Raw genomic sequence first — 27,178 nt, 5'->3', positions numbered from 1 at the left:
TTTTTTTTTTTTTTTTTTTTTTTTTTTATGTTGACAGTTCGGGAATCTGCCAGTCAATAGCCAAAGATTTATTTGCGGGACTCAAGTAGTGCGAGGTGAGTTTTCCTTCGGTAGGAACGGGTTGAAGGCACCAATGCTGGCTCATTTATGTATGTTAGCTTATGTCAGACTTAGGTCCGATGTCGGGGTTAACTCGATGTAGGTTCTTTGTTTCCGGACTTTGGTCTGATGACGGGGAAAGCTGGAGGAATATTTGTATGCTTGATGTCTTCGTGATTCTTGCATGTTTTTGTTCATATGTTTCGGGCTTCGGTCTGATGCCGGGGCAAGCCTGAGGAATGTTTAGCTTATATGTTATGTTTATATGTTCTATGCTTCGGTTTGATGTCAGGGCAAGCCCGAGGAATGTTTATATGTTTATGTTATATGCTTGCTGATATGTTATATGTATACCGGACTGCAGTCCGATATCGGGCGGGGCCCGATGCCAGATGCGATCTGATGTCGGGCGGGGCCCGATGCCAGATGCGATCCGATGCCGGGTGGGGCCGACAATATGTTGATATGTGATTATGTGATATGTGTATAGTATGTGGTAGATTGTAGAGACTCGCTAAACTTCATGCTTACAATTTTTAGTTTTGGTTTCAGGTACTTCTGCTAGTAAATCGAAGAGCTCAGGATAACTGAATGGCACGCACCACAACTTTTAGCCTGGGATGATTACTCTGATGTTTTGATATATGATTTTGATATACTGACAGTTGTTTATAACATTTATGAGATACACGATTATGATTTTTATATGATGAATGATACTTATGGTTTTTATTAATGATTTAAAACAAAATTTTTGAACCATATTTTTGGGATGTTTCAAATCCGGAGGGCATACAAACTATTGGGCCCATGTACAAGTAAATCCGAAGTAATGGCTTCGGGCATAACGACCCCTCTACATACTCCAAATTCATATCCCTTCGATAAACCATTCATGTTTCTTCACTTCAATTCGGGTTGGGTCATAAATCCATATGGACCACTAAATTCCAAGCCACACTATAACATACTTGGTTACTATAATTGTTTACTATGATGTAAGGAGGGTTGATTTGTTGTAGTCACGATAATAAATAAATATATAAGGTTATATATATATATATATATATATATATATATATATATATATATATATATATATATATATATATATATATATAATAATAAAATACTATACAGATTATTTATTAATCATTCTTTTATTTGATTTTCTAAAGATAAGAGCAAAACAAATTAATATATAAACTAAAAAGTCTTAAGAAGTAGCTTTTCAAGTCTATAGGATTTTTTCTCGTCATATATATGCAACTGATCGTGGCCATAAACATGTACATTATGTTGTTGGTATATGTCTCACACTAGCTCTTAATGTTTCTCTACCTACAATATCCATCTTTCCTATTTTACCATTTCTTCTCAAATATTACCCTGGGAAATTTTAAGCAAAATTTTTGTTAATAGATCAAGATCTTATATGGGATTTGAATTTCTTTTGGTTTATTAAAAAATCCATCGACAACTTTATTTGAAATTAGATATTCCAGCAGGTGAGTTTAATCTTTGTTTCTTATCTTCTCCTCTTATTTTTAGTTAAGCTTTACTTGTAGTAATATTCTATTTGCGCATAATTTTGGTATATACATGAAGATTTCTTTTTTGTTTCAACTTCAACTTGATCTTAAGTAGCTAAGTTTTCTTATGCATATAGATATTTATATAAAAGCTGACTTTTGGGTTTTTCTAAACATATACATTCAAATTCATCCAGACATTTAATTGATTTAGGTACTGAGATGGATATATTTATTGCCCACTTCATCTTTAACTTTATTTGTTTTGATTAGGCAAGTCAATCTATGTTATTGCAGTTTGTTCCTTCTTGTGCTTGTTCTTTTACAAATGAGTATTTTAATTGTATTTAACAGCAGGACAGTTTCTTTCGCATTGATATACATGTGTTGTTTATATGATTTTATGTAGAAAGTGGCGATTATGTACTAGTTTAAAATCAGAAAGAAATAGATCTCTTGAATAAATTTCCTTTAAATTTAGTAGTTCTACTAATTCAGTTTGGCAAAAGTTTATTGATGTGAAGATTTATATATCATATATATGTAGATCCCTTATAGTATATAAAATATCCCCAAGGGGATATCATTTGGGTTATGGTTACGCAAGCGGCGAGCAAATGTGTGCCCTATATTGTTTTTGCTGCCCAATTTAGCCTTCGAAATGAGTCTATTTTTTCTTGCAGTGTGTTATTGACCTCCGAAATATAAGACGTAGCTACCACAAGAACTCTTAGCAGTTAGCCTTTTGTGCTTAATCTCTAAGGTACGCTTCCGACATTTCAATTAGATTTTAAGCCATCGATCTTCCCCTATATGTGTCGCGATGCATATGAGAGACAATGATGCATCTTCACCGTCTTTTATCTTTTATGTGTTTTAATTAGGGTTTAGTTTTGTTAAAAAAATTAGGGTTTGGTTTTGCTATAAAAAATTGGGATTTTTAGTTGAAAAAAGGGGAACGTGATAATGTATCTCGTTGTCAACTCTTTCTTGTTGTGTTGTCGAATTAGGGTTTATACATTAGATCGGCTTCGCCATACTTTCTGTATCGTGTTTTTGTGGTTGTTTCTATTCATCGATTCAACACGATGATTTAAATTAGCTATTTAATTGTCTAGAATTAAGCAGCAAAGTTGATCTAGAAGAGGATGTGAATCTAGCAATTTCCTTGTACAACATATAATGAATTTAAGTAATCTAATATACTCCTTTGAATTAATTGCTTCACTATTGTGCTATGATATCTTTGTGTATGATAATTGTAAAATTCTGCAATCACTACGGTCTCCATTCACATAACGTGTCGCACAAGATCTACCAAGTATTTGAATGATATATGTATACGATTGTAGTTATAATGGGAGTGATTTGTACCTGTATTGTGTTTGATAAGGGGTTTTCCTGTTTTTAGTAGATATTGTGTCCTTTTTAAGTCTTGATTTTCACAGGTGTCGGTTATCATCATCAGACTACAATTGCTTTAAATGGAGACGAATTCGAGCGGAGATACAAGTACTGAACCAAAGGAATTTGAGAATTTATGTATTCGGTATGTGTGAGTTTTTAATTGGTAACTCTATTAAGCTTGATTCCAAACACCGTTTTGTAATTACCTTGTTCCTTTTGGTTTGTACTGATCATATCTCCCCATATATTTTCAAATTGCTACCTTGGACACATATATGAACTAATTGTATGCCGCCCTACAAAAATTCCTAAAGAATTGTAAAATGGTGCATGGTTACTTCTCATCTCATCAACACTGGCAATAGTATATAGCTTTTCCGGAGCCATGTAAAAGAAATGCCAAACGGGAGGTACCTAAGATCCACAAGGCTACTAAAGAAAAATGCCCAATGCCCATTGTTTAATAAAATACTGTGAAGAGCATCCACAATGGATAATTTAATAACCGATTGAATGCGGTGGAATGTCTAGCTGGCATTTAGCTGGCATTCAACAAATTAAACTCAACCATAGTAGAATGTGCTTACCAATGGATATGTAGTTCAATGACCATTGAAGTGTTCTATGAGAAAATGACATTTTTTTAATATAAAAGTGCTTACCAATTAAATGTTTTTTAAAAAAGAAATATATTTCATTAAATTTATGAAGTGTTCAATGCATTATAAGAAAAAAAATAGAAAAATTGTTTGAAAAATGAAATGATGATGTGACAATAAATTAAAACTCTTGTTCAATACATTGTCAAAGACCTATCTCAACTCTAGAATATCATTCATCATGATCATTATGGTCTTTTAGTTATCAATGTGTGTCGTCGGTTGCATACAACATATATATGCATATTGCAATATATATATATATATATATATATATATATATATATATATATATATATATATATATATATATATATATATATATATATATATATATATATATATATATATATATATATATATATATATATATATATATATATGCTAAGTGTATATATGCACAAATGTAGGCTATATCCTTTGTTCATTTGGATCAACAGATTTAACCTTTTTATCTTGTATCGAATTCAATGCCAAATGCAGTCAGTACGTTGCTGAGGTTCGGAGAAAAGATTGGAAGAAATGTTGTCCCTTTGACCTGTCTAGTTACTCTCCGGAATCTACTTATCAAGAAGAAAGGGTGTTTGCTTCGCTAATTCTAGAGGACAATGATGCTTTGATTAATACTCCAGAAAATACACAAACTCCGAACTGTAAGTGACCGAAATTAGTGTAGTACTCTAGAATTTAAAAACTAGATCTGATCATCTTTTAATTCTTTGATGCTTATATTGTTCCCAGCTTTGATATATTCTGAAGTGAGAAATCCAGAGGGACAAGCTGCCGTATCAGAAACCCATACAGGTATCATTTCCAAATGTATGTATACCTTAATTTGTTAGAATTCTTCGTAAGGAAAATCTTGTCATCCTAGTTCTGGATGTGAAATTTGGGATGATGCTTTGATCTTTGTGAGGTCTATCAGTCCTCCGAAGCTTTTAAATTCAGAAAATATGTTAGTTTTTGCAGGTGTGGTTACTGGTATTGATGCAACCAGTATTATCAATGATACACCTTTGGAGTCAGCTTCTGGCAAGGTAACTTATGCTCACTGCGAGATTGAAAAAGTCATCTATGGAGATATGGTGGCTGCAGAAAATGATAAGCCAGAAGATGAGGTAGTTGTTGATCATTCGCTAAAAGATATTGTAACTGACGGAGCCTCAAAGTCATCTTCTCACAAACTGAAGAATGATGTTCAGTACCAAAATGAGAACAGTGTATCTGAAGACATTATAGCTGCTGGAAATGAAAAGCATATAGTTGTTGATGATGATGGGGCTAATACCAACAGTGATGAAGAAAGAAACTTGGCAGGAGAGAAACCTCAGAAATTTCGCCTGTTGTCGGACATATTAAAGCAGCTTCAAGGTCCTTGTGATGCTGTGAGTGCTTGCTATGGTTTTTCTAGCGAAAGTGAAGAAGATGATTCTGATGAATTCATGCTGGACACATATGTCAGAAAGAAAAAGGGCGCCTGAGTTAAATCTAAGACTGGTTTTGCATCAACGAAGAAAAAGAGCTCATGTGAAGAGCGAGAAAGATTGTTCGAGCTAAAAGGATGAAGCCTATGCCTGCAGACTCTTGTCGCAATGATTCAGAGCTTGGTTCCAAACGTCATTTCAGAAAAACTAGAACTGATGAAGTAGATTTGCGGGTGATGAAGAAGCATAAAAAGTCTTTAGCTGAGATTATTATGCGTGGAAGCACTTCTGTAAGCCAAAAGGTTTCACCGTCTTCTCTGGGACCTGAGGAGAACAGGTCGGAAACTGAAAAGGTATCCTTTCTGTTCATTCTATTTCTACTCATCCTCATGCTAAGAAGGCTTACTATTATCGAAATTCACACAAAAACATACGTATCCAACACCCAATAATTTATGGTTTTCTATGTAAGTCGTCATTTGATAATCTACTATCAAATATCACGGTCCAACTTTTATGTTCATTTCGCTTTTTGTGATTTCAGGATTCTCTTCTATCATGTGGAAATAAAAGGAAGAGACAGACCATTCAAGATGATTGTGGAAGGGATGTTTCGAAGTTTTTGGATAGGAGTCAGAGGCGTTTAACAGAAGAGAACAGATCAAGATCAACACATGGGGTGAATAGTGTTCAATTGGTTCAGCCCTCCATTGCTACTTTAAACAGTATAGAGACAGCTTCTGGTTGTGTTCAAAAGATTATCAGGGAGAATTCCCCTTCAACTGATAATGAATCCATGGCTGCATTGCTGTTGCTTAGTCACTTTATATCAGGGATAACCACACATACATCATCTAAGACTGCAGCCAAAGATCCATCAGTATCTGTGTCAAATGGTGAAATCTCGTGTGGGAAAGATGAAAAAGTGCCGCCTGCTTCAGGGTCTATCGTGGATCAATCACGTGAAGAATTTAACATAATCAATGACGCTGGTTTACCTCAGGCGGAGCAAGCTGAATCTGGGACTTCTGTATGCGTTATGAACGTGAATCCATCTGAGTTTAGCATAGTAAATGGTAAAAAATATATGAGACGTGTTAAAGTCGTCCAGAAATGAGGTATATGGATTGCCATGGATATCTAGTATTTTAATTTTAAAACGTAGGAAAACATTATGTGAACTTGGTTAACCTTGAATGTTTTTCTGATGACTTGTTTTCTTTACAACCAGATAATTTAGTTTATATCTTTCCATACAATTTTCTTTTTTCATTTTCTGGTTCTATTTTTTGCACAAGCATATATAAAATGGAGAGTTAATTTCCGGACGTGTTGTCCATAGTATTAGAAGCCATGGCTAGTGATTAACTCACCCTAAAAAACAAGTGGCCAATAGCAATATGCATTGTTTTGGTTGCTAGAAAAAGACACTACAAGAAGAGGAGGCTAATACGAAGACATATCTTTTTACTTAACTGTAGCCTAGCCCACTACTAGAAAAAGGGTGAAATATCTAACAGCCAATTCTGTCAAAATGCCTACTATGAAGAAAATTTCAACAGAAAAACCGTCTCAAACTAAGGCATTGGTAAAGATTTCCAACGGATCATTTGATAGATTACCAACAAATTATGTTGATAATTACCTATGCATTTCCGACAGAAATATTTACATAACTTATCCGTCGGAATACCGAACGATGTAAGTTTTGACCTGTTCCAATGGACCATGTCACACCCCGCTAAAACGAAAACACAGGACGTGACAGTACAAAGGGTTTAATAGCAAAACTTAAAAGACAACATCAACCATAGTATTAAAAAACATTACAATTTATAATGAGTTTGAACAATTTTTTAAAAGAATTACAATGTGTTTGAAAAAACAACACATGTAAATGCTCCTATAAGAGATGTGTCTTTAGGTGCCTCTTACTAGATGATTCCTGAAAAAAAAAAATGTAAAATGAGCGTCAACTATAAAAATAGTTGGTGAGTTCACAGGTTTACAAAAATATTGGTTTCATGAATCATAATCAAAGTTTTGATAGAAGTTTCCATAAATAAAAGTATATTGATAAAATGAGTAAATAACTTTGTATAAACAAACAATCCTATGTGTGCATGCAACCTTAATAAGATCTATGTCTTCTCTAATTGAACATACAATATGAACAACATCACGTAAACCCTAGATCTATGATAAATAATCGAAATTCACATAATAAAGAGTTATGATACATACCTTTGATGGTTATGTAGCAATAACAATCCAATAATCTTGAAGATCTTGAAGCTTGAGAGCAAGTGTCACAAGTGTAACACCTCTAATGAATCACAAACACACTTAGCAAGAGTATGAGATATGAGAGGGAGGAGGAAGCTTCAATTTTCAGCTATAACTCTCTAGGGTTTCTAGTGACCGAAAATTAATAAGGGTATGGGTCTTTATATAGTGAGGTGACTTAGAGCCAAAGCGAGGGTTAGAAGTAGGAAACCCTAATTGGTTTGCTTAAGGACCAAGCAAACCCTAAACCTTCCATCCATAAGCCCTTAGACGAAAATTCTAGGGCTTTCCTAAAAGATTTCGTCCAAGCCTCTTTAGGAGGGTTGTAGAGCTTCTTTCCTCAACTATCAATAAATTGCCAAACAGCCCCTGCACTTTTAATTAATTCAGTTAATCCCAAAATTAATTCCAATTAATTTCTAATTAACTATTAATTAATTAATATGATTTCTAATTAACATATTATTTCCATAATACATTAATAAATCATTCATTTCAATTTATATTCAAATAATAAATTATTCCTTTTCCTCAATAGGTCGTCTTGTCTAGTTGCTAGTATGAAGGCAACCCAAAAGGATTGTGCTACGATCAATTCAAGTATATACCAATTATAGTTATGGGCTCAGACACATAATCCAACAGTTTCCCACTTGGATAAGTCTAATAACTATAGTTGTCAGTATAACTTCAAATTTTGATTAGCAAATTGTAGCTTTTAAAGCCGTTGTCAAACTCTGACCTAGGCAGATATGAGTCTTAAGATAAGTGATCAAATATTCATCCGACTTCTAATTCATGATGACTGAAATCATACTACTAATTGAACACATCAATTCAGTCTAGGCTTGACCAAGCGCTTTAGATGTCGACATCAACTCATCGAGGGCCCATAGATATCACTTTTCCTATTAGGGCAAAAGGAACGGATAAGCTTCGAATTATATGCTTGCGCTATTCACTCATCAAATCACACATAATAATATGTTTTATAACATCAAGTTACTAATGCATTTACGTATTATCAATAAACAACCAACTCGTAAACAACAACTCATATATCTCCGTTTCAAGGATATAAGATATTATTGTCTCAAAATTACTCGTGATAAAATCCATGAAGTAATTCTCTAAGCATGGGTTTACCCAATACTCAAAATCCCCATTTCCATGTACTCCTGAACATTACAGAAAACCCATTGATATGTCTAATCTCCATAGACAATCTACAATTCAATTCATGAGAGTCTTAATTCACTACTTACTTCCAAAAGTATGATCGAGTGTAGATGTTTGAATAATCCAATTATTCAAGAAGTAAAACATGCTAATTGAAACACAATAATAACCTAATTAACTATAGTTTAAAACTATTGGATATAAATAAAACTCTTATTATTTAATCACAATGTTAATAAGACTTTATTTATTGTATAATGTTTCGAGTAATCAACTAAACACTAGCATTAAACATCAGGTATGCCATGTTATAAATATGCATACTATGTCTCTCTATGGTCCTTTGTTTGTGAACAGATCGATTGGACACTATTCTAATGATGCTCATTTCACAATTTCAAATTCTTGTTACTACAAGAATGTGTTAGAGTTCAAACTTAAATGCATTGTCCTTCTATGATGTCATAGCTTTAAAGTCACAGAGACTCAACCATAGATATCACAAAATATTCCATTGGAGCTTTGTTACCAAAAACAATTCCAAAGTAATGAAGTTTCAAATTCAAGGTACATTCCTTGAACAACTTCCTTGCATTAAAGTTTCTAACTCACATGTAGATTTTAATCATTAACTCCCATTATAGAAACATTTCCATATTCTCATATGACTATCAATTCTAAAAAAGAGTCACCTCCACTCAGAATTATGTCAATATGGTCCGTCCAAATACTATACTTCCAACTGTCCACAAGAAACCTATCTTCAGTAAACCTCAAAGTGTTCTTAATAGTTGTTTAACAACTTTAGTCACACCATGTTCTAGTCCTTTTTCCCTCTCAACACGCAAGGCATTTGAAAAAAAATCACATCAGGTGAATATTATAGCATATGTAAATGATCCTATATTCGAAGCATATGGTAGTCGATACATAATGTCTTACATAAAGATATATATATATATATATATATATATATATATATATATATATATATATATATATATATATATATATATATATATATATAGGAGTAGAACTTGGTGTGAGAATAACAAAGAAAATAAGTTGTTTGGTAATGTGAATACATTCAACCTCACATAGCTATTTTCATGCATTTTCACTAATTACTTACTCTATAAGGGCAATATGTTTTTTATTATTATTCTTATTTTGTTAGAATTTTGTCATAATGTCTTCTTGATAATCGTATTTTGTAAGAATGATAACAAATAAGTAATGATACATGTGAACAAGAAAGAATGTGAATTAGTGAGAATGCATGATAATGTCAATAGTTATGTAATGTTGAAATTACTCTCATTACCAAACAACATGTTCTCCTAGTTATTTTCATAAAGTAACATTGTCCACACACGCTCGTACAATAGATGTCGTCCACATTTTAAACCCCCCCTCTCTCTCTCTCTCTCTCTCTCTCTATATATATATATATATATATATATATATATATATATATATATATATATATATATATATATATATATATATATAACATGTAACGTCCCAAAATTAAGACCAAAAATATTCGTTTTTAATTTTATAAAACTGTTATCTGAAACAAGATCATCAAACCATAATTGAACAAAGTGTATCAAATACATCAGAAAACATCAGAGTAATCAGAAAATACGAAAAGAGGTGGTATGTGCACTACAATCATCTTCGGTTCTTCCCTTTCGAACTAGAAGTACCTGAAACATAATTTGAAAATCAAAAGCACAAAGCTTAGTGAGTTCCCCAAAATACCATATCCCATACATAATAAACACATAATGGTCGCCGCCCATCATCCGGCCCTGCCTGGCATCGGGCTCGCTCAGCATTGAGCCCCACCCGGTATAATTATATAACAAATAAACACATAACACATGTAACAATAAAAAAGATAAATAGCATGCAAAATTGTCATTGGGCCCTGCCCGGTAAGCCTACAAGCACATTACACATGCAAGAGTCATACATACATCTATCATCCTAGCATAACAAACCATAGGCCGACATTGGTGCCTTCGACCCATTAAACACATTAAGGAAACTCACCTCTAGCTGATGAATCACTCAAATAAATCTCTGACTGCTGGTTAGGAAATTCCCGCGTTATCATCATCAAAATAACATCCAATTATTAATTCAATTATGACTCATAACCAAGAGTTTAAGATACTTGGACCATAACCATGGTAAAAGACCATTTTACCCTTTATCTAACTTGGCCCAAAGCCAAGACCCAATTCAACTACTGAACAGGCCCAAATCCTATATGGCAACCCAAAGCCCAATTTATGGCCCAATCTTCCAAATTGGGCCCAAGACCCATCATGGGCCTAAATTCAAGGAAGCCCAACATGCTATTCCAAAGTCCAAAACAAAAGATTAATGGCCCAACAAGGCCCAAATTTACAAACCCAAACTATGGCCCAATATCGAGATTGCTAAGCGTAGGAGCTGAGTACGCCCTGCGTACTCAGCAAATGGATATATATATATATATATATATATATATATATATATATATATATATATATATATATATAAGTTAATTTTATACGAATCTAATTTTGTGTGACCGCGAGTCCATATATGTTTGCATGTTCGTAACACTATAATATGTATAATATAGTATTCGACCAAACACTTTAGAGGTCAACACCAAATCATTGAGGGCCCATAGATATCGCTTCTCCTATTAGGGCAAAATAAACAAATAAACTTCAACTATGTAGTTTATCTACTCATCATGTCATACATATACATGCCATTTATTACTACTAGTTACGGATAACATTATAGTAGACCAATGTTTAACAGATTTGTAAAACAAAAATGTCATGTATCTCTGTTTGAAGAATAAGAGATGTTATCATGTTAGACTTACATGTGGCTTTATGAGAGGACCTGTTATAAAGAAGTTTGTCCTAATGAGCTTTATAATAATTTATCCATTGGCACTGTTATGTTAAGAAACAAAAACATGATGTTAATATGATATGACTTAGTAGAACTTTTGTTGCTACTGGAAAATAACAGTGTTGACTTATTGTCACAACTTTAATGGTCTTTAAATACTAATTGTATGCAACCCCGTGACAAAATTTCGCAACCATATTCTTTAATTTGTACCTCATAACATGTTCTTATATATGAGATATCCTATATGATCAATTTTATTCTCAAAATAAACATAAAAAACCAGAAAAATGTAGTTACTCCCACTAAACTTGTATACACACACACACACACACATATATATATATATATATATATATATATATATATATATATATATATATATATATATATATATATATATATATATATATATAGAATACATCTGAAAACCATACAAGATAACAATTTGATGAAAGTTGTGGTACTAACGATGTGATATCCTTAGTTTAATTTTATTCTTTCTAAATATAATAAGATATCCAGTTCATAATTCTGAAATACTTCTTCATTAATATGTACATAATTTGTGCATTATTGGAAGCAATAATAGAAATGAAGACTTATTCATCGAAATTCAACATCCTTAGAGAACTTTGATCTATCCAAAATTCAAGGTCAATATCTATTAACCGAGAACTAACATAATGTTCTGCTTATATTCTGTAAAGTTAGTATCATTGAGTACATATTGTGATCAATGATGGCATAGTTAGTGCCAAAATTCATTTTTGCTGTGAGAACATAAATATGCATATTACTTTTATAACATCTTTACAACGTACCGACACAACATTAAGATTATGTATTTGGACAATAATATTAACTTGCAAAAGATATCCTTGTTTTAATGAAAAAACATACCATAAATTATGTTAAACAATATTCCATCTTAAGATTGTCTTATTAGTCACATGGAACCGAAGAATTGCATATGTTTACAATGCCATATATGTTTTGTTAGGAAAATATAACCCAAAATTGTACGAAAGAACAAAACTATAAAATTCTTGACTGAGGCTTGTGTTTAACACAGTTTCCTTAAAACAAATTCGCCATATATGGGTGTTTGTTTCTCAAGATACAACAGTAGAAAGCAATTCTTCTATATTTCCCGAACCCTCACTTGGCCCGAATTATACATTGGTTGTAGCAAGAGAGAAAAAATTAAGCATAATCATAAGAGAGGAAGAGAGTGATTTATTTTCATTCAGTGTGTTGAATCAGTCACATAGGCGTTGTATATATACTACCCAATGTAACCGATGTAATTAAAACGAAATCGTAACTTTCACAATTAAATCATATAATTAATTAAGAAATCAAAACCGAAATCTATGATTAATTACTCTTAATTCATTTTTGTATCTGTTAACCAAAAAGGAAAAAATGCAAAAAAATGTCCTTGAACTTTTATGGTCGACTGGTGGTGCATTCGTGCCTGCAAAACGCACGCTCACACACAAGTTTAGTGGCTTGAATCGACTGGTGGTGCATTCGTGCCTGAAAAACGCACGCTCACACACAAGTTTAGTGGCTTGAAGCCAATTTGGCTTGCATGTGCACCCCGCCCCCTATGTGTGCGCGCAAGAGAGAGCCTTGGTTCTAATAAGTCTTACAAAGGTAGCTAGTCTTTGTATTCATAAACCAATTTCCTATTCATTCTCCCACCAATGTGGGATGAGTTTTAAAACCCACTTAACTCCTTTACTTTCTCTCTTCCTATTTCCCTACTTTGACAAGCAATTTCTCATTCATTTTTAATCTGTTTTGGACATGTGATATATCAAAACGAAGATATCAAAAAGGAGAACACGAATATATAATCAATAACTTGTTTTGATTATATTTAAAGTCCAAAAGTTGTGCTAAAAATGGAGAAAATCCATTTTTGGAAATTAACAAAATTAATTTTCCAACAATCCCCCACATGAATGAAAATTACTTCAACACCCGCAATTGCAAGCTGCTTTAGGTAAAATCCAGCAGTTGAATCATGCATAGGATAGGTAAGTTTGACCCTTTGAACCTTCCCTTAAGATACATATTTATTTTACTAGCGGACCAGTAGACTCGATGTTGTTGAATCATAAAAAGTGACCCTCTTGAACTTCAGCTACCGCAGTCTTTAAGCACCCACAATCACGTTCCTTCATCAGCAACCGCATCTAGAGTCTCCACCTACCGCAATTTCTTTACTGGATCACTTTACTTGTCTTTTATTGTAATGCTCTCTATTGTCCAGTATGCATTACATGGATACTCTTAGAGATGTAATCTAGTGTACTTCGTGAGTCTCTATAAATAGAGCTCATTCTTTGTATTCAAAACACTTATGCATCTATTATTCTGAATACATATCTCCGAAGTTATCTTTTCTATCTCTCTTACTCATACTTCTTACTCTCACATAACCGATTACAATCTCTCCTTGGAGCAAGTCTTTTGTGACTTAATCACTAAGTTTGATCTCACTTATTAACTTGGTTTGAATGCATTCCTCGTTATGAATCAGCTTATGTGTATACTTGATATAACAATTGTTATCATTTCCATTTCTTTACTTTTCCGCAACTAACTCTCTAACCATCTAAATCTAAATATTATTGTTGAGCTTTTAGATCCTTCGAGATTAACTATTCCGCAATATACTTGTTCTAACATTTGTTCAAGTGTGTCTCAAAGCTTTTCTCTCAACAATTGGTATCAGAGCCATAGTGGTTGCTTTTGAAAATCGGAACTCTTATTTTTTTGAAGAGCTTTCTATACCACTGAAGCTCATTTTTAATTAAAAAAAAAACAAAAAATATGGCAAAATCGTTATCTCTGAATGTTTCCAACAGTGTTGGTGGTTCTAGTTGAGCCCCAATACTGGTTGCAATTGAATATCATCACTGGTCACAAAAAATGGAAAGATACTTAAGGAGACTTGGTAGAGACGTATGGCGATCCGTAGAAGAAGGACCACATGTCCCGGTCCTTACACCAGTCCAAACTGACGGAGCTACATCCAGACTAGGAGGAGGTCAACCAGTCATGAACCGTCCCACCAAGGATGATCTCGATAAAATGGAAAATGATGATGTTACTTTTTATGAAATCTCCTGTGGAGTTGTTCCTGAAAACTTCGATATTATCATAAATAACAAATCAGCAAAAGAGATCTGGGAAGTTCTCAAAAATCTGTACGAAGGCTTAGAACAAGCACAGGACAAGAAGCTTACAACTGCACTCAATGAGTTCAACAACTTCAAAGCTCATACTGGCGAAAGTTTGGAAGACTCCTTCAAAAGATTCAACCTAATAGTCACCACGTTATCCAATGCGGGCACCATCCGCAGTAACCATGAAACAAACCTTCAGTTTCTTAATGGTTTGGGAAGACACTGGACTACGGCTAAGATGATAGTCCAAGGTGATAGAAAGATTCATTCTTTGTCAAGTTACAAGCTCTATGGAGAATTATAAGCACAAGAATCCACCGTACTCAAAGATTGTATTGACTTCGAAGGACCTCTTGCTCTCATAGCCCAAGCTCCACATAATCAATCTTACTCTCCCTCGTATGACACTCCACCGCAGTCATACGAAGTTGATTCATAGTATGATGATGAAGAAGAATTTCAAAAGGTGATTGCTCTATTTAGCAAACAATTCAATCAACTACCACCTCACTCTTATCGCAAAAATCAACAATTCAACAAACCACCTTTTAATCGTAACTTCAACCCACAAAACAATCACTCTCATTATCCTAAAAGTTCTCATCCGTCACCACAATCTCACAATACTCAACCAAAGGAAGCACCATAGTCTACTCAAACCACTGACTCCGGTACTCCCTCAGAAGACAAGACTGATGTTGTAGTTTGCCACAAATACAACAAAGAGAATCACTTTGCTAGAGATTGTAAGGCCAATGTAGTAAAAGACATAGCATTCTACCTTAGAATGGCTCAAGAGTTGGAAGAAAAGGAAAAGTCAAGGGAATACATATCCCATGTCAAAGAGACCATCAAGTTTAGTCATCCGGAGACGAAGATGAAGCCATCAGCAGTGTAAAAGGAAAAGGGAAGATCTGCATGCTGGCAACTACGGAGGTTGATGGGTCTACAAAGCTGGACAAGAACTACTGCTACATGGAAAAGGATGGAACTCTAAGCATCGTCGAACAAGTAAAACTCATGATCCAAACTCTAAACTATAGCTTGCATGACTGTCAACCTTACATAGATGATCTTAATGACACATGTGCTGCTGTCCTTACAGACTATAACAAAGCCTTAGATGAGAAGAACATTGCGTCCCAGGAGATGTTCCATGTGAGAGGACGACTGGATAACAAAAGACTCAAAATGGCTATGTTAGAAAAGGACTTAAAGTTAGAAAAAGATGCAAGAATGTTGAGTGAAACACAATTAGAGATAGCTTTGAACCAGAGAGACTTAGCTCAGAGTGAAATTGTACGTTTAAATCTCTTAATCGAAAAATTGTTCAATGAAAGTTAAGCTATTGAAAATTTGGTAAATAATGGAACTGTGGACAACACATACAATTGGGGTTGGTCAAATGGATATCCTACCGCAATGGATTCCTCACCTCGGTTCAACAAAGACAGATTGTATGTCCCTCCAGACCGAGAATTTCATTTCCCAGTCAATGATAAGACCTTTCCCGAAGATATCAATACTCACTTCGGTAGATTGCATAATCTAAGCAATAATTGTGTCATTGAGGAAATTGTGCCTGAGGTTTCAGTTCACACATGTGATCAAATTCCTATCTTTGGCACCACTTACCCAAATTCTCAAAACTCATCCGTAGTTGATGAAGAAATTATCATTGAGGCCACCGAAGTCTCGAAAGACTTTCCATCTCTATCCTCAGACCGCAGTGTCTCACACTGCAATCAGAAGTCCCACAAAAGTCCCAACTAAGACTTACTCTGCGGTAGTCAAGTCATCCCTACCACAGTCTTCGAACAAAAGTTTTGCCACTCTTCAAACAATTCATCATGAATTATCCATAGAAAACTTTGAAGTGGGTCAATGTTCTCAAATCTCTAAATCTTCAAGTTCGAATGATTCAAGCCCACGTTTTCACAAAATTTCGAAGGGTTCTAGGAAACCGCAATTGAACAACAGAGACTGCGGTTCACCAAAATTCTTAGCTAAAAGGGCTTTCAAAGAGGATATTCGCTCCCGAGGCACAAATAGATAAAGGTTTACAAAAAACAAGAAGCATGTCAGATTTCAAAAGTCCAGAAAAATTTGTTTTCTCTCATTTTTTTTTCAAAAAACTCTACCTTCAAGAAAACATACAAAAAGGAATGTACAGTTTCATCAATCATTCCTAATTCATCTGACACTGCCCAAAAAAGTGTAAAGTCTTTTCGAAACAATGTTTTCAAATCTACTCCTCAGATGATCCGAAATGGAAAGGTATCTTACCCACTCCAACACTTTTAAAGTCACATCAAAAGTTTAATAAGTGGAATGGTATTCTACCAAATCCAATAAAAAGGACACAAAGATCTACACGTGCTAAACCTTTTTCAAAAAAAACTTTTCAGAAACCGATCAACACTCATGTCAGATCTTTTCAACCTTGGACTAGTCACAAGCCCAACAACTCATCCTTAAGACCGCTGGCCAAACGTGGTGTCAGAACAAAAGACAAAATCTCAACCTGTGAATGTCAGCGTAGTTGCCAAAAAGATCCATCCTATGTCAAATCTAGTTGGAATCAGAAACCTCATAACTTTTCAAAAACACACAACACTCCAAAACCACACAAACACCAGGACTAGGATTAAAAGTTGACACAAAACCAGTCCCTACAACCTCGGTCCATGCATCATTCAAAAACTCATCTGTTATTCTAGGCTCCAAACTAGTTTGGATGCCTAAACTAACCGTGTAATTCTCAGGCTTTGTTTAAGGAGGAACAAGAAGATGAATGGTTAATCGATAGTGCCTGCTCCTTGCACATGACTGGAAAGTTAGAATACCTTTGGGATTTCAGGCCAATTTGCAACGGTGGAAATGTTACATTCGGCAACAATGCGAATGGAATCATACGAGGTTACGGTGTACTCACTACGGGGAACTTCTCTATTCAAAGGGTTACTGATATAGAAAGCCTTAAACACAATCTCATCAGTGTTGGCCAACAATGTAAGGCAGGCCATCGAGCTGAATTTGATGATCAATTTTGTTATATAATGACAAGTGATAGGAGCACATGTTTGATCATGTCTCGATCCGAGGGTACTATGTATCCTCTGGATGTTTCTCTGATCATAGGAAAACCGGAGTTATGTTTCCTTTCCAAAGCAGTATCCGAAGTCAGTTGGCTATAGCACCGCAAGCTAGCTCATCTCAACTTCAGATACATCAATACCTTGGTCACTGGAGAACTAGTCAGAGGACTCCCTATTCTCAAGTTCAACAATGAAACTCTCTGTCCTGCATGTGAATGTGGTAAGCAGTCCAACGCAAGTCACCCCATGGTGATTGACTCTTCAATTTCTGAACCACTTGAGCTCCTGCACATTGATCTCTACGGTCCATCAACTGTAGCCAGTCTCCATCACAAAAAGTACATACTGGTTATAGTAGATGACTTCACACGCTTCACATGGGTTTTCTACCTCAGACTCAAGTCAGAAACACCGCAAATTCTTATCAACTTCATTGATCTCTGTCCTGATACCTGCTAACCATGCTCAGGGCAAAGGCTACATCAGGTCGAGTACACGTCATAGCATACATGATCGATCCTACAACCGAAGCATAAGTTATTCGACTCATTTCTGCTATCTCAGCCTCAGTGCTAGGGCTTTGTGTCTTACTCAATCTGGCGTTACTCTGGATGGGTAACTCTCCTTTCTTGGAGTCCTGCATGCTGAATCTTTTCAGCACCTTATCCAAGTAGGTACTCTGACTAAGTCCAATTAGTCTTTTACTCCGATCTCTCAAGATCGTTATCCCTAGAATATAGGCAGCTTCTCCTAGGTCCTTCATAGAGAAACACTTCCCAAGCTAGGACTTAACTTCCTACAGAGTTGGGATGTCATTTCCTATGAGTAGTATGTCATCCACATACAATACCAAAAAGCTAACTATACTACCACTAGCCTTGACATACATGCAAGACTCATCTTCACTCCTAGAAAAGCCAAATTCCTTGACCTTTTCATCAAAGCAAAGATTCCATCTGCGAGGTGCTTGCTTTAATCCATAAACGGATTTCTCAAGCTTACACACTCATGTAAACATCTTCAGCCAACTTTCCATTAAGAAAAGCGGTTTTGACATCCATTTTCCATATTTCATAGTCATTAAATGCAGCTATGGCTAACAAAACCCTAATAGACTTAATCTTGGCTACTGGAGAAAAGGTCTCATCATAGTCCACTCCAGGAATTTGAGAGAAGCTCTTTGCAAGCAGTCGATCCTTATAAGTGTGTACTTTACCATCCATGTCGGTCTTCTTCTTGAAGATCCATTTGCACCCTACTGTCTTACGACATGGTACATTCTCAACCAAATTCCAAACTTGATTGTCATACATGGACTGTATTTCGTTGTCCATTGCCTCTTTCCACTTGGCTGACTCACGGCCTGCCATGGCTTCCACGTAACTGTTAGGTTCATCCAGACATATCAGTGTCTCATCACTGATAAGTGTATCACCTTCTGCAGTAATATGGAATCCATAGTAATGCTCAGGAGCATTCCTAACCCTTGTGGACCGCCTCAGAGGTACAGACTTGTCAATTGGCTCAACAGGAGTTTCCTCCTCAAGTTGAGTGCTAGGGTTTGAAGTTCCTTCACCGCTTGACTCTTGAATTTCTTCAAGATCAACTTGCCTCCCACTATTTCCTTGGCTTATGAACTCTCTCTCTCTCTAAAGAAAGCCCTCTTAGCTATAAAGACCACATTTTCACTAGGTCTGTAGAAGAGGTAACCGAAGGATTGCTGTGGGTAGCCGATGAAAATACACCTCTCGCTTCGAGGTTCGAGCTTATCATGAGTTTCGCATCTCATGAAATCCTCGAAACCCCAAATCTTGATGTGGTCTAGTTTAGGTAGTTTACCAGTCCACATCTCGTGAGGAGTTTTGGCAACTTTCTTTGTAGGTACTAGATTAAGGATATGGGTGGCAGTCTCTAAGGCATACCCCCAAAATGAGATTGGTAGCGAAGCTCGACTCATCATGGAACGAACCATATCCAACAAGGTTCGATTACGCCTCTCAGACACACCATTCAAATGTGGTGTTCTGGGAGGTGTCAATTGTGAGACTATCCCACCTTCCCTTAGATAGTCAAGGAACTCTGAACTAAGATACTCACCACCACGATCGGATCGAAGCATCTTAATGTTCCTGCCCAATTGATTCTCGACTTCCTGTTTAAATTCCTTAAACTTTTCGAAAGTCTCTGACTTATGCTTGATCAAGTAGACATATCCATATCTAATGTAATAATCAGTAAAAGTCAAATAATAACGATTAGCATCCCTTGTGGCATGTTTGAATGGTTCATACACATCCGTGTGTACAAGGTCCAACAAACCTTCACCCCTCTCACAAGAACCTGTGAAGGGTGACTTTGTCATTTTTCCAAGTAAGCATGATTCGCAACTATCATCTGACTTTAGGTCAAATGACTCCAAGACTCCATCCTTTTGGAGTTGGCTTATGTGTTTCTTGCTTATATGTCCAAGACGACAGTGCCATAGTGATGCTTTATCCAAGTTATTATTATTCACAGAATCAATACACAATACATTATTTCCTAAGTTATCAACCACAGATACTGTTTCATACACGCCATCACAAGGTAATGCTTTAAAATAAAGAACATTATTAAAGAAAGCATTAATCGAACCAACTTCATTATCAAATGAAAAGGTGAAACCTTGTTTATACAATGCATGAAAGGAAATAATATTTCTTGCCATTTCTGGCGAATAACAACACTTATTCAAATCTAAACTAAACCCACTACTTAGCGATAAAGTATAAACTCCAATCTTGGAGACATGTAAAGCTTTCCTATTCCCCATGATTAAGTTTATTCTTCCTTGCTCCACATTCTCACTTCTTCTTAGTCCCTGCAAGTCACAACAAATATGAATACCACAACCGGTATCAAGGACCCAAGATTTAGAATGGGGTGAGTTATTAGAAATGATAGTGTAAATACCTGCATGGTTGGGTTTAACTTTCCCATCCTTCACATCTTGCTGGTATTTTGGGCAGTTCCACTTCCAATGTGATTTTTCATGGCAATAGAAGCATTCAGCCTCTTTTGGGTCAGAAGAAGGAGTGACGAAACCTTTCTTGGTTCCACTTGAAGAAGAGCCATCAAGGGTCCGAGCCTTGGTACCCTTTGAAGAGCTCTTACTCTTCTTCCCTCGACTTTTCCCGATTGCCAAAACCAGAGTGGAGTTTGGAGTAGGAGTGTTAACAACCGACTTCCCCCTTAAGACCTGTTTCAGCGGTCTTGAGAAGTCCCTGAGGTTTGCTGAGTGTGACCTCTTCCTTATTCATGTGATATGTCATGCGGAATTGATCATAGCACGATGGTAAGGAGTGCAAAATGATATCTATTGCAAGCTCCTTAGGGAAGTTCACATTAAACTTCAGCAACCGATCCAGATACCTTTGCATTTTCTGCATGTGGCTCGTGACGGATTCCCCGTCCTTCATCATGGTTGTTATCATGGAGCAGATGATTTCATACCTCTCTTGTCGTGCACTTTGATGGTATCTTTCCATCAGATCTTGGTGCATTTCATAAGGGTAGAAATCCTCATAGGACTTTTGGAGTTCCGCTGTCATCGTGGCCATCATGATGCATGCCACTTTGGTAGCATCCCTTTCATGTGCCTGAAAGTCAGCGATCTCCTGGGGAGTTGCAGTGGTCTCATCAATCTCCTTAAGCTCCTTGTCAAGGACATATTCTTTGTCCTCGTAGCGGGTAATCATCCTGATGTTTCTGATCCACTCATTGAAGTTGGATCCATCAAAAGTGACTTTCCCACACAAGTTCATAAGGGTAAAGGAGCCATTAGGATTAGAGCCAGAAGCAGCATTGTTTGAAGACATCTGAAGGAAGTGGACAAGATTAGTTTAGATATTAAGAGAGTCCTTAATAAAACACCCAAATGTAATATTAAGGCTAGGATCCAATCACAATATATTATAACTTAGAAGAGGTATGCCGTAATCCAAGCTATAACATATTTGAAAGGTAGGTGAATGAAGATTCACCAATTTCCACCACGAAAACCGAAACATTAAATATTAGGTTTTTGATTGGCTCTTAGAAATTCCTAGATTCTTTGAGATTCAATGAACTTTTCAAAGGCATGTTTCAATCTCAAGTGTGCCCTCCAAGTTTTGTGACTGGGATACCGAGGATCACAAAACGAGGTGTGAAGTAACCATGCAAATCACTTGGTACCCTTAAAGTTTATCACTCAATCGATGTGCCGGTAAACCACACACGCTCCACCGATACTATAATAAACCTTAAGTCACCCTTTACCTACCTTGTTAAGTCCAAGTTAGTGTGCCGGTTAACCACACACGCTCCACCAACGACTTAAACAAAGTGTAAAGTGTAATTTCATGGATTAGCACCTTATTCACATTTTTCCTAAAGTAACTAAGATTGGGAATTTAATAAAACATTTAGTTACTTTATAATATTCATCATACTTTTAATGAGAATTTATAAGTCCTTGTCCTACCCGTTCGGCTAACGACCCTCCACCAATCAAGCAAGCGGTGGGTGAGAGTGGACACCCATTAAGTTGCCATTTTATAGGCAACAACCTTATACCCACCTTACAGACCGGCTTCGTGAATGAGGTGTACTAGCGGTAAGACGACTTTAATCTTATATATATATATATATATATATATATATATATATATATATATATATATATATATATATATATATATATATATTATTAACTTATAATATTATAAGTATAAGGGTAGAATTTTAACTTTTAAAATTCTAAGGGTTGGAACTAAAGTTTTAGCATGACTTTACTTGTTCCAAAACTTGAGGGCAAGTTTTGTAAACTTTCAAAACTTTTCATTTCTTGTAACTTATGAGTTTAATAGAGTAATAAAATGAAGACTCTTCATTTTTCTAACTCTTGTGTTCTTTTAATGGTTTTAATTCAAGTGACTTTTGGTTTTCCATAACTTGAGGACAAGTTATGGACTCCATTAAAACACATAATGATCAGAATTAAACTACCACATAGGTTACAAATAATTCCTATGATCATCTAAACATCATAAGATAAAGAACATAAACATGAACCCTTTCATGAATCAAAATTACACTCAAAACTTTGTAATTTTGATAACTAGTTGTTGTAAATGGATTAGCAAAGACATTACACCATCTAAAACAAGTTTTCAAGTACCAAAACAGTTTAGGGTAATGTTTCTAGTCCATTTCCAGCAACTAAAGTCGAAAATCTGCACTCTGTGGCTCCTACTCGCCGAGTGCATGAACCTACTTGGCGAGTAGCTTGAAGATACAAGTGAACTCGGCGAGTCTCCCCATGGACTCGGCGAGTTCATCAGGCAGACAGCAAGCTTTTCGACTTTTTTCAACTTTTAAGCACAAATAACAAACAAACAAGCCTAAGCTCTGATACCACTGATGGGTTTTGAGCATTCTAACACTTCCTAGGTGTACATGCAACCCTAATAACCTTGGATCTATGTTTGTCTAATTATCATGCAAAGTTGAATTCCAAGGTTATATTCCTATCTAGCATACATGGGGAACAATTTTTTAACTTGAATGAAAGATAGAATAACTTACCTTGTTGTTGCTTATGTTCCTTGAAACCTTGTGAGCCTAGCACCCCAAGTGTGATGCCTCAAATGCTTCACACAACACCAAATGCTCTTGGAAAGACTTTTGAGAGAATACACACTTCTTGAAATCGGCCTAGCCCTCTTGTTTCATATGTGTAGCCCATTTTGGTGGAGAATGGGATTCTTATATATTGTTGACACATCTAGGGTTACACCATGTAAACCCTAATGTGTCATGACTCTTAATTTCCATGACCCATGGGTTTGTAACTCCCATGGAGCATCCTATGGGTGGAACCCAACTTGATAATCCATGGAGCCTCTTAGCCCAGTATACAAGATATGAATGATTTACATAATCAACCCATATATTTAATTAGTTATCTTTTGATCACTTAATTAATTCTAAATTAATTCTTGATCAAACTAATCAAATAATATTATTAATATATTAGAACTTATAATATATTAATAATCTCCAAGTGTTATTTCTCTCATTTAGTCTATCCAATTGCATGGTGCCATGCAACCCAAATGGACCATGCCGGGTCGGGTCAAGTACTAACCATAAATAGTTATGGACTTAGACACCTTATCCAACAGTTGCGTCACCGGCCGCTCAACAACAGCACGCTGATGTTTCTGGTCCATCTCTATCCGAAGTAGCATCTCCTAATACTTTCACCTCTCCGGTTGAAGGGGAAAGCTCTACTCCGGATCAAACAACAACCATCGAGGTTCCAGTACTTGATGCTGCTCAAGTTCCTATCCGCAGAGAATCATTACCATCAAACGTATCTTCAGATTCAGATGATGAACTCATAGAGAACATTGATACAAGAACCGATTCAAGGATTATCACTCTCCCATCCGCAGTCCAGGGGGAACCTTCTCAAGTTCCAGAGGAACTCCCATCAGCAATCTAGGGGGAACCTCTCCAAACTGCTAAAGAAAATTCCATTCTCGTTCTAACAAACCAAGATGATTCCGCAGGATGTTCTCAAATCCAGGGGGAACTGCCCTCTCCAACTGCACAGTCTTCTGATATTGAAGACATTCCCTTTACCACAGCTGCTGACCATCTACAACCCCGTCTACACGTGTGGACGAAGGACCACCCACCAGGTCAAATTATTGGCAACCCATCCGCAGGTATCCAGACTCCATCTTCCAAGGACTTATCTGATCATTGTCACTATGCAGTGTTTATGTCCTCAGTTGAGCCCCGAACGATCAAAGAAGCATTATTAGAACCTGATTGGATACTCGCAATGCAAGAAGAACTGGAAGAATTCAAAAGGAACAAGGTATGGCAACTCGTTCGAATACCGCAAGGCCACACCATTGTTGGTACAAGATGGGTGTTCAAGAATAAGTTAGATGAATCTGGTGCGGTCATCAGAAACAAGGCAAGGCTAGTTGCAAAGGGCTACAATCAACTTGAAGGTGTTGACTATGATGAAACGTATGCTCCAGTGGCACGAATGGAAGCCATCCGAATCTTCTTAGCATACGCAGCCCACAAAAACATCAAGGTACACCAAATGGACGTTAAGAGTGCATTTCTCAATGGGGAATTAAAAAAAGAGGTTTATCTTCAGCAACCTCCAGGCTTTGAAAGTATTGAATTCCCTGACCACTGCTACAAGCTTGAAAAGGCAGTCTACGGTCTGAAGCAAGCCCCAAGAGCTTGGTATGAGACTCTTTCTGAATTTCTTGTCTCTTCAGGTTACAAAAGAGGAGTGATTGATCCCACCTTATTTAGAAAAGCAAATGGTGACCACCTTATGCTTGTATAAATATACGTGGATTATATCATCTTCGGATCGACTGATCAAGGAATGGTGGATGAATTTGCTAACTCATGACTAACAAATTCCAAATGAGCATGAATAGAGAGAATAATTTCTTTCTAGGTCTTCAAGTGAAACAAATCCAGCAAGCGATATTCATTCACCAAGAGAAATACACCACTGAACTATTGAAGAAATATTCTATGGACAACTGTTCTTCGGATAAGGTCCCCATGGCCTTCGGATATAAGATCTCTGCTGATCCTTCAGGCGAATCTGTGGATCACAAAACTTATAGAGGTATCATAAGCTCTCTAATGTACCTCACTACAAGCCGACCAGACATTGTCTTTGCAACTGGTGTATGCGCAAGGTATCAGGCTGACCCAAAAGTGTCACATATGACCCCAGCCAAACAAATTCTACGGTACCTGAAAGGAAGCAAATCTCTTGGTCTATGGTACCCTGAAGGCAATGACTTCAGCCTTCAAGCATTGACCGATGCAGATCATGCCGGATGCAAACTTGATCGAAAAAGCACCTCAGGTGGATGTCAATTTCTGGGTGGAAGACTCGTCAGCTGGTCATCAAGGAAACAAAGTTGTGTATCATTGTCTACTGCATAAGCTGAATATGTGGCAACAGCCGTTGTTCACAAGTTCTATGGATGAAGACACAACTGCTAGACTACGGATACAGAATGTTGCAGATACCAATTTACTGTGACTCTGAAAGTGCTATAGCGATATCTCACAATCCTATTCAACACTCCAAGACCAAGCATATTGAACTACGGTATCACTTCATCAAAGACCAAATCCTGAAAGGTAACATTGAACTCATCTTTGTCCTTACTCATGAAGAGATTGCTGATGTATTTACAAAGGCACTTGACTCTACCAAACTCAACACTTTCTTACAAATGTTAGGAATGATGAATCCGGAACCTCAATTCTTCATGAATTGATAGGTACCACAAACCATCCTTGGTCTATATTGTGGTCCTAACTGAAAGTTACTTATATTAAATGGTTTTGGTATATCCTGTGTACTGCAGTCTATGTACCGTAACCATATATTATATATATATCCTTCACTGGTCCTTCTTGCTTGTTATTACTAACGTATTGTACAAGTGCTCTTCCCAGTTTCTTCCACTGCAGTCATATATCTACTCATCCGCAATGGCAAAGGATCCATCCGCAATGATGTGTCCATCCGCAGTCATATTAATTGATTTTCAGACCATTACATTCTTTTGAAAAACAAAAAAAAAAAACATGATGTGCTATTTAATGATCCTTCATTAAATAGGGAAAACATTAAAGAAAAACATTCTTTGTGCATCTGTATCATTCTTTTGAATAAACCTCGTGTCAGACCTATTTTAGGTATGATGACAAAAAGAAATATTTTCCAAATCAAATCCTTTTAATATGTCTTTTCCTATTACTCAAAAACATCACATCCGTTACAACTTCCCCTTTACCCAACGGATTGATCTCACCCTCAGCACACGTTCACCAGACGTGGTATTAAATCTGACATTTCATTAAATGCAAACCCTTTTTGGTAAACCCCAAATTCAGATTTAATCCCTCTTTTATCAATCTGTGGCTAAGATTAAAAACCTTAATTCAAAAAAAAAAAACCAAACGTTTTCACCCAAATTCACTTAGGGAAAAAACGTTTCCCCATCCCTTAAGCCACTATAAAACCACTTTCTTCTCCACAAAGAAAAGTTTACGCTCTCTAAACCTTAAACATTCTCTTGCATTCTACCTTTCTGCTTCAAAGCTTCCTCAAACTCTCAACAATGGTGAAATTCATTGTATCGAAGAAACAATCCAAGGCATCTGGATCAGTGAACCCTACTGGTTCAAACTTTCCCACGATTGCTTCAAGAAATTTCAGAGCCTTGTTTGAAGAACACCCTTTCTACAATGCTCCAACGAAACTAATAATCA

At 36.1% G+C, this 27,178-nt stretch overlaps 1 protein-coding gene across 1 annotated transcript; it reads left to right on the top strand.

Moving 5' to 3' along the window:
- The first annotated feature begins 5,243 nt into the window (after positions 1–5,243).
- On the top strand, positions 5,244–6,380 carry LOC111913133 (uncharacterized). Its single transcript, XM_023908858.3, has 2 exons — positions 5,244–5,474; positions 5,666–6,380. Exons 1-2 carry the CDS (start codon positions 5,259–5,261, stop codon positions 6,236–6,238), a joined length of 789 nt encoding a protein of 262 aa, XP_023764626.2. The 5' UTR covers positions 5,244–5,258; the 3' UTR covers positions 6,239–6,380.
- The last annotated feature ends 20,798 nt before the right edge of the window (positions 6,381–27,178 follow it).

Source organism: Lactuca sativa, chromosome 8 (genome assembly GCF_002870075.4).
Source record: "Lactuca sativa cultivar Salinas chromosome 8, Lsat_Salinas_v11, whole genome shotgun sequence".
In the NCBI taxonomy this organism is placed as follows: domain Eukaryota; kingdom Viridiplantae; phylum Streptophyta; class Magnoliopsida; order Asterales; family Asteraceae; genus Lactuca; species Lactuca sativa.
The sequence above is the reverse complement of the archived record's forward strand: the minus strand, read 5'-3'. Positions and strand labels throughout refer to the sequence as shown.